This window comes from Penaeus chinensis, chromosome 4 (genome assembly GCF_019202785.1).
Source record: "Penaeus chinensis breed Huanghai No. 1 chromosome 4, ASM1920278v2, whole genome shotgun sequence".
NCBI lineage: Eukaryota > Metazoa > Arthropoda > Malacostraca > Decapoda > Penaeidae > Penaeus > Penaeus chinensis.
The window spans coordinates 17241301-17253800 of NC_061822.1; the positions used below are offsets into that span (position 1 = coordinate 17241301).

At 38.7% G+C, this 12500-nt stretch overlaps 1 protein-coding gene across 6 annotated transcripts in view; it reads left to right on the forward strand.

Annotated features, from left to right (window-relative positions):
- Positions 1-206: 206 nt before the first annotated feature.
- Positions 207-12500, forward strand: part of LOC125048363 (forkhead box protein K2-like) — a 37104-nt gene continuing 24810 nt past the window's right edge. For 2 of the 6 annotated variants that reach the window (XM_047647070.1, XM_047647052.1), the window contains exons 1-2: positions 211-1100; positions 12176-12361. In XM_047647070.1, the coding sequence (XP_047503026.1) occupies positions 661-1100; positions 12176-12361 (626 nt within the window). In that variant the 5' untranslated portion in view covers positions 211-660. Of the gene's footprint in view, positions 1101-12175; positions 12362-12500 lie in introns of all 6 variants that reach the window. The other 4 variants (XM_047647045.1, XM_047647061.1, XM_047647038.1 and 1 more) reach the window with 4 other exon arrangements.

A 12500-nucleotide genomic window follows, 5' to 3' on the forward strand; every position in this document is an offset into this window, starting at 1 on the left:
TTCCATAGTTCCAAAGTAGTTCTGGCAATTGACGGGTAATACGTTCGCCTTTGCAACAGCCGGTGCTCATTACATTTCCTATATGAATCAGACTGCCAAATTTCCGTTAAGTGAAAGGATGAGAACCAATATCAGAATTCCTGCCTCGTGTTTAATTTTTCGCCAAGGTCATTTGGGTCACGTTGCATTCTGTTAAAATTGAGCGCAGCTAAATATAATCAAAGTCGATTTCGAGGCCCGTTCCGTCTTTTAAAAAATCGAGCGCGGTAGCCCACTCTTGTTTTTTTACTGAATGGCTTACGAAATCCCTGCCATATATGGCCTACTGCCTCGAAATGCCCCGTGTGCCATGTGACGGCACAGAGAGTGAGTGAGCGAGTGCGTGCGAGTGCGGAGAGGGAGAGAGAACGAGCTCTTTTCCCCCTATCGATCTCGTCCGGCCATTTGAGCTCTATTCCCTCGGAAAAGCCTTCTGCTTGGTGCCCCCGGAGCCAGCAGCACCTCGCCCTGGAAGTGCCCCCTGGCCCCCCCTCGGCCGCAGCTCCAGGCCGGCATCGCACCAAAAAGCCCGATTTGCTGGGCTGTTGTTTACAAACACGGGCGCGAGGGGCGGGCGGGCGGCGCGCGTGTGCTGTCTCGGGCATTGTGGGAGCGAGCTGCATGTCCGTGCGCACGCGGCGGGGAGAGTGTGTCGTCGTGCCGTGTCGCCATCTTCACCGGCTCGCAGAGTCCCCCACGATGTCTGCTCCTGTCAGGGGCCCGGATCAGCATGCTTGGGCCCTGCTAGCCCTTCAGAAGTCCGCGCCAGCCTCGCCTCACCGCGTGCCGTGGTCCCCCGACAGGAAGGGAACGCCCATTGCCAGACTGGAAGGCAAGGAATTCGAATACATGGTGCGCCAGAGTCGGGTGGTCATCGGGCGCAACTCCAGCAAGGGCGACGTGGACGTCAACATGGGCCACAATAGCTTTATTTCGCGGCGCCACATCGAGATATACTTCGAGACGCCCCACTTCTACATGATCTGCAACGGCAAGAACGGCGTGTTCGTGGACGGGGTGTTCCAGAGGAAGGGGGCGCCGCCCCTGCAGCTGCCCAGACAGTGAGTTCCTCCTTGGTTTCAATAGGCCCTTTGCCCTCTCAAGAGTGCCCGACGTGGCGTGAGGAGGCCATGGGGCTGCTCTCGGGCCTGGTGTGAGGGAAGGGACCTGCTTTGGAAGCAGTGTTTGTGGACATGCAGTGTTGCTGTTTGGAAAAGTACAACATTCCTTTTTTTGTTATTTTGAAGGATTTAGTGGCTGCTTTTGTGTTTTTGTTGCATATGTATGTGCACAGATAGTTTCTGTGGATTTGGTAGTGCGGATTATGTGCCAAAGGAACCAGCAAATGGAAAATTCTTTCTAGAACATTAATTGTTTTTGAAATCTTTGTATCAAAATTGCGGCTGAAAGGAAAAGTGATGGTGTTGTGATAAGTTCTGAAATCTCTGGAATACTATTTGGTATTTAAATTTTAGTAAAAATGTCTTCGAGAATTGAAAAATACAGTGATCGAAGTTTCCGAGGGAGGATCTAGCGGATGAGGATGTTTGTTGCTAACTCAGATGTTGGTGAGGTGGAAATTTTTCAAATAATGTTTAATTGATATCTAGTTATCAGTCTTCTGAGCAATGAGAATGCGATTATTTGGAAGGGACTACTTTTAAAGACGTGATACTGCTGTTGCGTTGAGTGTGTGTGGTGGGATAGTTGATGCTTTTTTATATTATTGTTTATGGGGGAAGGGGGAAATTTTTCAAATAATGTGTTATTGTCAGTTATCAGAGCACTAAAAATGTTGATATTTGGAAGGGAGCACTTTTTAAAATATAGTGAGGGTTCGGTAAGGTAATTCTTTACAGTACGGGTGCATGTGCCAGAGACTAAGTTTCTTACTCCACGTCACAAACACCCCTGGCAAAAATTGTCTAGTCCTCGGTATGCTGAAATTTAGGAATGCCAAGTGGACTTAGGGTATGGGTGATGCTTTCCATGATGTTTTCCTTTATTTGTAGCACTACTGTGCTGTATAGATTAACCATTGGTAGTTGTATTGGGTTAGATTTAATTTTTTCTTTTCTTTTCTTTTTATAATACTGCTAGGATTTTTACTTTGGGCTTTTTAGATGATTTGTCAAAGCGATGGTAAGCAGATCTAGTAATTATATAGAATAGGACCATGTCAAGTAGTCCTTTTGCCTCAACAGTTAATGTTTTGAAAGGAGCCAGCAACCTTAACCATTAATATTTTAGCAAGATAGTTTGGATTAGCTCCTTATTAAAGATGAAATACCACAGGGTTTACAAGCTCAAAAAAAAAAGATGGTAGATATTTGTTGACACATGCAGTGCAAAGCATGAAGGTCATTGCTTGATACATAGTTCAGCAGGTTTTGATAGGGAGGATCTTTATTTTGTACAAATTGATTTTTGTTTATCTAATTTTATTATTTTAAGTTTTGCATATAATCATATCTTTATTTTTGTTGTTCTATCTCTCTTTCTGACTGTTTTTATCCTTTTTTTTTAAATTAAAAGCGGTCCATACATACAGAGAGATGGTTCAGATGGTAATGTAATCTCTTAAATGCCTGTTATGATGATGATAAAGGAAGTGTAGCAGATCTGATTAGGGAAGGTAGCCATAACAAGATACATATTACATAGAATGTTGTTTTTACAGGGTACAATATACACTGCTATTGAATCTCGGTTTGAAATCTTGACTTCATTTTTGAAAGGGTGATGTTTGCCATAGAACTGCATGAGGCAGTATTGCAGATTCCATATTCAGCATGGCAGAGCTCGGACTGGTTGCTTATTTGGCAACAAATTCCCAAGGTCAATAAGCATTCTTGCCAGAAAGTAAACCATGAAATTTTGTTTGCCTTTTCAAGTGCACAGAATGTAGAAGCCATGAAATCACAAAATGTAGCCTTTTGAGTATAAATTCATGAACTTAATTGATTATACTTCATACCTAGCAGTAGTAGTGTCTTTTAGGACCATAACCTTAAGTTTAGTGTGGTTGAACATTCGCTATTGGGAAAATCATCAGTTATGTGTTTTGTCAGTCAGCATTATTGATCGGGATTGAAGTTCAAACATGTTTTGCTTATGTTGAAATCTTGTCTTAACACTAGTGGAAATGATAGGTGTTAATGATATTAAGATACATTTTTGTTAGCCTTGTTTTACATAGACTGTGAAGTTGATAGCGTTATTTCACTCAAGATATAGGTATTTGTGGATGAATTTGAATAAAAGCTACTTCTCTGTAAAGTCTGCCTATAGATATTTTATCCGAGAAGCTGGAATTCTATATGAGCAGGGTTTAAGTTGGTGTCCATGATGGGTTACGTTGGTTTTTGGTTTGTTAGCTGGGGAGACATGAACTTTGTAACTATAGGGACTGTTCTATCTGAAATCCCTTAAACCTTGCAGTGATCTCTGATAGAAAGCCTAGAGTCTTATTCTAGTATGTGTTGGAATGGTGTCAAGCAATTACTGACAAAAGCCAACAAGCCACCATGTATACTCTGGTAAGGTAGCGTGTAAAAAGTTTTTCTTATTTTTGACGATAAATACCATAGTAGTGTACAAGCTCTTATTGCGCCTGAATGTACGAGTTGAGGTTTATTGGCCTTGGTGACTGAAACACTGATGGATGCACTGGTGTGTTAGTAAAATTTACCATACTCCTGTTGTGGTAACTATATATTTTGCCTCTTGAAATTGGAAGGCAGGTTATGCATGCAGAGTTACATGAGATGTTATAGTACAGCAATTGAGTAGTGGAGGCTAGCAGTGGACAACTAGTTAAAGAATAATTTTGCAAAGGGAAGATTAGTATAGTTTAATACTGGTAGAAATGAAAAAGGGAGGCTTGAGATCATATACAGAGACAGATTTGATGGATTTTCTTGTCCCTCATTAGCCATATATAAAGTACCTGTTAGGTTTCAGGTTCGTTATCATACCTAGGTTGTAGGATAGAAACATTAAAGAGTGTTTGTTCATTTGGTGGAAATATGCTTATGTACAATTACTAGGTGAGCTCAGATTGCAATACTTGCATTTGCCAGGTAAGTTGAGATTGAAAGGTAATTTGATGAAAATTACGTAAGTAAGATTGTAAAAGAAGCACATATTCATTAAACCTTTGCAAATTTTTTTATTAGCACTGGGCTTAGGGTATTGTTTCTGTCTATGCTAGATGTAATACCTCATTAATTGACCTGGTTATTCCTTGCCGCACATGCATTAAAAAGATATCAAAGACTTCTTAACAGGATAGAAAAGAATGCTTTCAAATGTTAAATTTTTGGAAAAGTGACCATCAGTTTGTGAATGTTTGGGCATGCCAAGAGTACAGATACCCGAATGGCACGAGTTCATTATATACATATTGATTGATTGCATGCAGGGGAACTTGGCTCCTGGATTGTGACATACAGTTGTATAGGTTCCCAATAGGATGAGAAACTATTTCTAGAGGCTGTTTCGTTATTGCAGTTGTGTTGCTTGTGGAGTTCGTCTAAAGCTTGGGTGCAGTGTTTATTGAAGCCGCTGTGTGTGACTTTGTCTCGGCCTCGGAAATAAGCTTAAAAGGCCTAGTGCTTTGAAGTTGGTGTTTCTAAGTTACTTGTAGACCACACATTGTCCTGTGGATTATAGGTGTTGGAAACATTTGAACATTCTAGTCCCTAGTTGCGATGGCTTTTTAATGGAGCTTTCTTGTATCGGGGTATTTAGATATGTTTTACCAGAGTTGTTGTTGTTGTTGTTGTTGTTGTTGTTGTTGTTGTTGTTGTTGTTGTTGTTGTTGTTGTTGTTGTTGGTGTTGGTGTTGGTGTTGGTGTTGGTGTTGGTGTTGGTGTTGGTGTTGGTGTTGGTGTTGGTGTTGGTGTTTTTTTTATTATTGTTTTTATTATTGTTATTGTTTATATTATTGTTATTGTTTTTATTATTATTGTTTTTATTATTGTTATTGTTTTTATTATTGTTATTGTTTTTATTATTGTTATTGTTTTTATTATTGTTATTGTTTTTATTATTATTATTGTTTTTATTATTGTTATTGTTTTTATTATTGTTATTGTTTTTGTTTTTGTTATTGTTTTTTGTTATTGTTTTTGTTTTTGTTATTGTTTTTGTTTTTGTTATTGTTTTTATTTTTGTTTTTGTTTATGTTGCTGTTCTTTGTATTTTTATTGTTATTATTGTTATTGTTATTATTTTCATTATTATTATGATTGGTATTGGTATCATTGTTATTGTTGTTGTTCTATTTGTGCATGACTTACCTTTTAGAATTAGACAGACATTTATTTGATGCCAATGGTGGTATTTCATGTGCCCATTCTGAGCAGTGTGTTGGTGGCACACGCAATTAGCTGCTGGAGGGAAAAGTTAAAAGTTAAAAGCATGGAAGACGTATTTTCCCCCTTCTGTATAATTTTGGCTGTAGCACGTATGATTTTCCATTAAAAAGGCTGAAAAATGACATCAAGCCTACTTTTAAGGGCCCCATGACTCCTTAATGACTTCAGTACGGAGTAAACAAGTGAACAACAGTTAAGTTTGCACATCTTGTAACCAGCTCAGTCCAGCCATGCCAGAACATTGCCATATACATACGTGCGTTTAGCCAGGAATTAGGAATACTATTTTTAATTGACATTTGAATCTGAACAGTTTGTAATTAAACTCTTTTCTGATTTATATAACTATTAATTTATTTATTGATTTATAGATATATAATCGCAATAATAGAGATGATAGTTATGGTTGTCATTATTCTGGCTGTTATTTTAGTAATAATTGATATATGTATATATATAGTTTTTACTTATTTTTGTCAGGTGTGAATGTTTTGATATGATTGGATTTGTGGATTTTTATGGGGAAAATACAGTAGAAATAATATGGTACCGATATATAGTTAAACTTGGTTTATAATGGCAATTTTTTTTACATGTATAAAGCCTGTGCTATACTTGCAAGACAATGTTTTTTATTTATTCTATCTTTTGTTTAATATCATTGTTCAAGTACAGCTGTCCTTGTGGAATAATCAGAGACAACAATCATATGCATCTGTGTCTGTGGTATCCAACATCCAATGAACATTAACAAACACAATATTGTGTACACAAAATTGAAAGGAAACCGCCACAATTTGAAAAAATATTATTTTAACGTTTCAGACTCGTCAACAGTTCCACTCCGGATGAAGCAAATAACTAATGGGATTTTATTTTGGTTATTTGCTTCATCTGAAGAGCAAATTGTGACTAGTTTGAAATGCTGTGTTCAATTTCTTTATGCTTTGTGGCAGTTTCCCTTTACCAGCATCCAAACTCATGTTTCATAGGTATGTAGAATTCTGTAGCACATATACATCGTTTAAGAAATAATTCCATGAAGAGTCTGTCTCACGGAAGCAAGTTATCATTCACTTTCTACATTCTCCATGTTTATTGCGCATATGTTCTACGATTTTGTTTACATCAGCTTGTGCCCCTGATATTGTATTGCAAGCCATATGATATGTACTCTTTACAGAATTCAAGTGCAGAACTTTGCTTTGAATATTATAAAAAATGGAGAAAAGAAGCTTTATTAGATTCGCAACATCAGTTTTATTTTAGTTATTATTCAGATACATAACAGGACATAGAATAATTGAGAATACGGTAGTACTTTACTTCACATGAGCTAACCTTATCCTCACTTTAATCTCCACTAGTCGTGCTATCCAAACATCGAGAGGACATAGAAAAAGTTGAAAACAAACCTTAAAAACAAAGAACTGAAACAGGATTTAATATCTCGTGTGAATGTTAAAAGAGCTAGGAGAGTAACGTTTGAATATTCCTACGTGTGTCATCAAAGAATGGAATAATTGATTTGTTATGATTGATAATAGTATCAGGAGTGAAAGTGTATAGAGGAAGGAAGGTCTGTGCAATTCTTGTTTGTTCTTTATTGTTTCTGGGATGAATATGGTGTTAAAAGTAATTGGGTACGAGGGAATGTCTTTTAGCTGTGTCATGGCTATATCATCTCTCTAAGTGAACTTAATAATCTCTTTAGTTATTGCAGATTTTTAAAAAATCAGATTCATCTAAGTAGCAGAAATATGATTAATCATGGACATTTGATGAAACCATGCCAAGAGACTTTGAGTCCCCAGTAGGTGTTCCCTGCGTATGACTGTCACTTGTACCACATGTGACTCTGTCAGTGCCGTGTCAGATTTGGCAGAGAGGCATGGGTGTTCTTAGTCCACATCAGGGTTACCACTATCATCACAAATTCTATGAATGCGATGCTGGAGCTGTAATTTTGGGATTGATTGGAGTTAGTAATTAATGATTACCTGTATAAGAAGTTGTAAGAATTGAAATGAAATTATAACCCAAGTAATAGATTTGGAAAATTTAACTGTATTATAGATGCTGTAATGGTTAATATAAAAGTTACAAATCTCCCCCGTAGTTACCACCATTACTTTATGGTATGTGGTAATTGTGGTAATATGGTTCACATCCACGTTGCCAGCGAAAAAAAATTCTACTTTTAAATTATGATGGCATTGAATGCATAAGCAAATTGAAACTGGTTATTTGGATTTATAGACTACTGCAGTTGATTGATAGGAAATTTTTCATTTGTGCTGTTATTTTCAATGAAAGGATTCTTCAGGGAAAATGGTAATTCTTAAGGAATTGATGAAGAATATAGTCATTGGGTTTCTTCCAAAAGAAATTGATTGTATATGATGAGGTTTCAATGTTTTTATTATTATTATTTTTTTATTTTTTTACTTACATGTGTGCTGATACTGCATGTGAAAACATTAATTCTTTGTATGGTTTGGATTCTGAAGTGGAGGTATGATTACATATTTACTTATTCATATATTTATTCATCACATAACTTTTGAGCTGTTACCTCTATTCATTTCTTACTTGAAATGTAAATATTGACATCCTAAATCTGCTTATACAGACCTTTAACATGGTCATAAATATTCTACATAGTTACAGCTTCAGATGCATTGCATGATGTTTAGAATTCAAGCATCATGATCCTTCTTTGTATTCTTATTCTCTTTCTATACCCTTCTCCTTTTTATTATTGTTCCCTTTCTTCTCATCCTCCTTATTCTTAATCTCTTTCTTCTCCTTCTCTTTCATATTCTTATTCTCCTTCTCCCCCTTATTTTTAATCTTCTTATCCTTTTTCTCATATTCCTTCTCCTCCCTCTTCTCCTTCTCCACCTTCTCCACCTTCTCCACCTTCTCCACCTTCTCCACCTTCTCCACCTTCTCCACCTTCTCCTCCTTCTCCTCCTCCTCCTTCTCCTCCTTCTCCTCCTTCTCCTCCTCCTCCTTCTCCTCCTTCTCCTCCTTCTCCTCCTCCTCCTTCTCCTCCTTCTCCTCCTTCTCCTCCTCCTCCTTCTCCTTCTCCTTCTCCTCCTTCTCCTCCTTCTCCTCCTTCTCCTCCGCCTTCGCCTTCTTCTCCTTCTCCTTCTCCTTCCCTTCCCTTCCCTTCCCTTCCCTTCCCTTCCCTTCCCTTCCCTTCCCTTCCCTTCCCTTCCCTTCTCCTCCTCCTCCTCCTCCTCCTCCTCCTCCTCCTTCTCCTTCTCCTTGTCCTTGTCCTCCTCTCCTTCTCCTTGTCCTCCTCTTCCTTCTCCTTGTCCTCCTCTTCCTTCTCCTTGTCCTCCTCTTCCTTCTCCTTGTCCTCCTCTTCCTTCTCCTTGTCCTCCTCTTCCTTCTCCTTGTCCTCCTCTTCCTTCTCCTTGTCCTCCTCTTCCTTCTCCTTGTCCTCCTCTTCCTTCTCCTTGTCCTCCTCTTCTCCTTGTCCTTGTCCTCCTCTTCTCCTTGTCCTTGTCCTCCTCTTCTCCTTGTCCTTGTCCTCCTCTTCCTTCTCTTCTCCTTGTCCTCCTCTTCCTTCTCTTCTCCTTGTCCTCCTCTTCCTTCTCTTTGTCATCCTCATCCTTCTCCTTGTCCTCCTTTTCCTTCTCCTTGTCCTCCTTTTCCTTCTCCTTGTCCTCCTTTTCCTTCTTGTCCTCCTCCTCCTCCTCCTCTTCCTCCTCTTCCTCCTCCTCTTCCTCCTCCTCCTCCTCCTCCTCCTCTTCCTCCTCCTCCTCCTCCTCCTCCTCCTCCTCCTCCTCCTCCTCCTCCTCCTCCTCCTCCTCCTCCTCCTCCTCATTGTCCTCCTCCTCCTCCTCCTCCTCATTGTCCTCCTCCTCCTCCTCCTCCTCCTCCTCCTCATTGTCCTCCTCCTCCTCCTCATTGTCCTCCTCATTGTCCTCATTGTCCTCCTCATTGTCTTCCTCCTCATTGTCTTCCTCCTCATTTTCCTCCTCCTCATTTTCCTCCTCCTCATTGTCCTCCTCATTTTCCTCCTCTTCCTCCTCCTCTTCCTCCTCCTCTTCTTCCTCCTCCTCCTCTTCCTCCTCTACCTCCTCCTCTTCCTCCTCTACCTCCTCCTCTTCCTCCTCCTCCTCTTCCTCCTCCTCCTCCTCCTCCTTGTCCTCCTCCTCCTTGTCCTCCTTGTCCTCCTTATCCTCCTCCTTGTCTTCCTTGTCCTCCTTGTCCTCCTCCTCCTTGTCCTCCTCCTCCTTGTTCTCCTCCCACTCCCCCTCCCCCTCCCCCTCCCCCTCCCCCCTCATTTGAAGGTGTGTGGAATTAAACTTTTAAGTCTGTGTGTTGTATACAATTATTATGTTATTTTTGCTACTTATGAAAGTTATGAAAGGTTTATTCTTTTCACTGCATATGACATACAGCTCCACCACAGATGGCATGTAGGAAAGCCTTTGCCCGCACCTCAGAAGAAATATATTTTTTACAAAGTTCAATGTTATGCCCATGTCGGCGGTCAGAATCGACCCATACATTCAATATATTCTTACATTTGGTAATGAAAGACAAGGGATAGGCAAACATCAATACAATATGTCAAACTCAAACTATTCAGTTTGTCTTTTGCAAACAGCCAGCATGTGACAGTGAGCCTATTCCCGGGTCATTAGGAGTAATTCAATAGATGGGTGAAGGAGAGTCTAAGAATAATTAAGCAGTCATATGTCTTTGATGCATTACTTTAGGGATCACTGACCATTTAAAGTGTGAAACATAATCTCTCTTTTATGGTATTTTTAATTGCATTAAGCATTTTCTTGGCTTCCAGACATTTTAGGAGGAATAACTGAAATGTAAAGAAATATATTACTCACAATTATGTGTTTGTAAAGAGAGGAAAATGGATTAGAGAAGAGGAGAGAATCTGTGATGACATACCTCAGCTGTAGAATTTAATTCCCACAAAGTTTTGTACATGTCATCACTGGGAGAACTCGTGTAGCATGCATATAGACATCTGCATGAGAGTAAAAACTTCATACCCTGAAGAAGTGCAGGTGCTGTTTGAAAGATTTTTCATTACAGTGTAGAGGATTTTGTCATGTTCTGAAAGGTGGTGGTGCGTATAGAGATACAAATGAGATGATGAATTTGACTATTCATTGCCGTTTTTTAATCTGCCAGGCTATTGGATGTAATCATGGCAGTATATGTTGTTCTGGTTCTTCTGTGAAATCCTTTTACTATGTATTGTCTATATTCGTTTAGATTAGATTGAAGAAGAAACTGAAAATATTTGTTTATTTAACAGAAATACTTCTGAGCTTGGGAGAATTAGGTTATTTACCTCATCTATTTGTTTACACTGTACATATCTATTGTGTATTTAAGATATCCATTGTTTAATTTTTTGTTTTTGTTTTTATATTGTAATAATTCTTTTACTACTATTACTTTCATATTTTTTTTTATTTAATCTTCTGCCTTAATTCACCTACTATTGAGAATTTTGTCAATATTTAATACTTCTGCTGTTTATTCATAATTTATTTATTATCATCATTGTTTTTTTTTATATTATTGATTATGGATAGACAGCAAGGTTCTGCATTGGTTAGAGCCAGATGTGTAGTGCACTCTTTAGCACTGCGCATTTGTATGCCTTGCTTTACATGGTAATTTTTATTACATATTCTTGTATACTGGAATTAAGTAAATCGTATGGTAAAGCATGAATGACGAGGAAAAATATTCTAATCTACACTTGGTCCCCCCCCCCCCTAAACAAAAAAAAATAAATAATGGGATATCTAACAATGGAAAGTGAAAAAAAGTTGTGCACTGTGCGATGCATTGACAAGGGTCCTGTACTCTGAAAAACATGACACTGTTACTGCTATATTGTGAAGTATTATTATCACAGTTGGATGTATTGTGCTCTCATATGTAGAATTTTTTTGATTGTCATGTTGGTGGAGTGTGTTCATTGCTATACAAAATGGAATGTTTGATGTGAAAATACGGGGGTAGAGATTATGGGAATGTGATGAATAAGTGTGGTCTTGGTCTGGTTTTGTTTCTGTTGGTGGTGGTGGTGATGGTGTTGATGGTGGTGTTTCTGGTGTTGCAGTAGGTATTCATGTTGGCATTTTTTATTATTTGTTTTGGTTTATGGTTAGTTTATTACATTTTTGTCACACATTGCCACAAACACTGTATAGTTCATTGTAATGCAGCAACTTTATTCCAAATGTTGTTCCATCATGTTGCAGATAGTCTTTTGGGATGCTGTTTCTCTTTCTACTCCATGATTATGGATTGTGCCTCTTGACCCTTCATATGTGCAGGTGTATATATTGTCCATTGTGACTTTTGACACAAAAGAAGACTTCATCTCTCTTAATTTTTTACTAATGTGATCAAAATAAATATTGCTATTGGTATTTTACTTATGATTATTATAATGTTACTAAGATACTAATAGCATTGAAAAAAAAAAAAATCGAGGAAAAGGATAAAGAAGTGAGATATGTTAGATTTGAAATTGACTCCTTGGTGACTTAAGTCCTTGGGTGAACAATCAATAAACTCAAATCACAGTGGATATGTTATGCATGTCATGCCATCCCAGCATCCCAGTGTAAAGGGTTAAAAGTACAAGTATGCAATATGTTCAGATTGCTGTAAATTATCCGCAAGGAACAAAGGGTCTCTTCCCAAAGCCCCATGCTAACTCTTGTCCCTTTCTGTCTTCTTTGCAGATGCACACTACGCTTTCCCAGCACAAACATTAAGATTCAGTTCCAGTCGCTGGTAGATGACTTAGACCCTCCACCTGCCAGGGTTCCGTCTCCCCCCAAACGCAAAATGCAGCCACTTAAAATTAACATTCCTGACCAAGAAACCAATTTCGGATCGCCGTTCCCCTCTCCGACAGGCACGATAAGGTGGGTGTTTGAGTACCATATAGCGTTTCTTTTTTGTGTATGTATGGGTTTGTTTGTGTCTCGTGTACCTATGACCATGTCTGTGAATCTGTCTTTCATCTATCCATCTCTTTAATCATCCATCAACAATCCATATTAT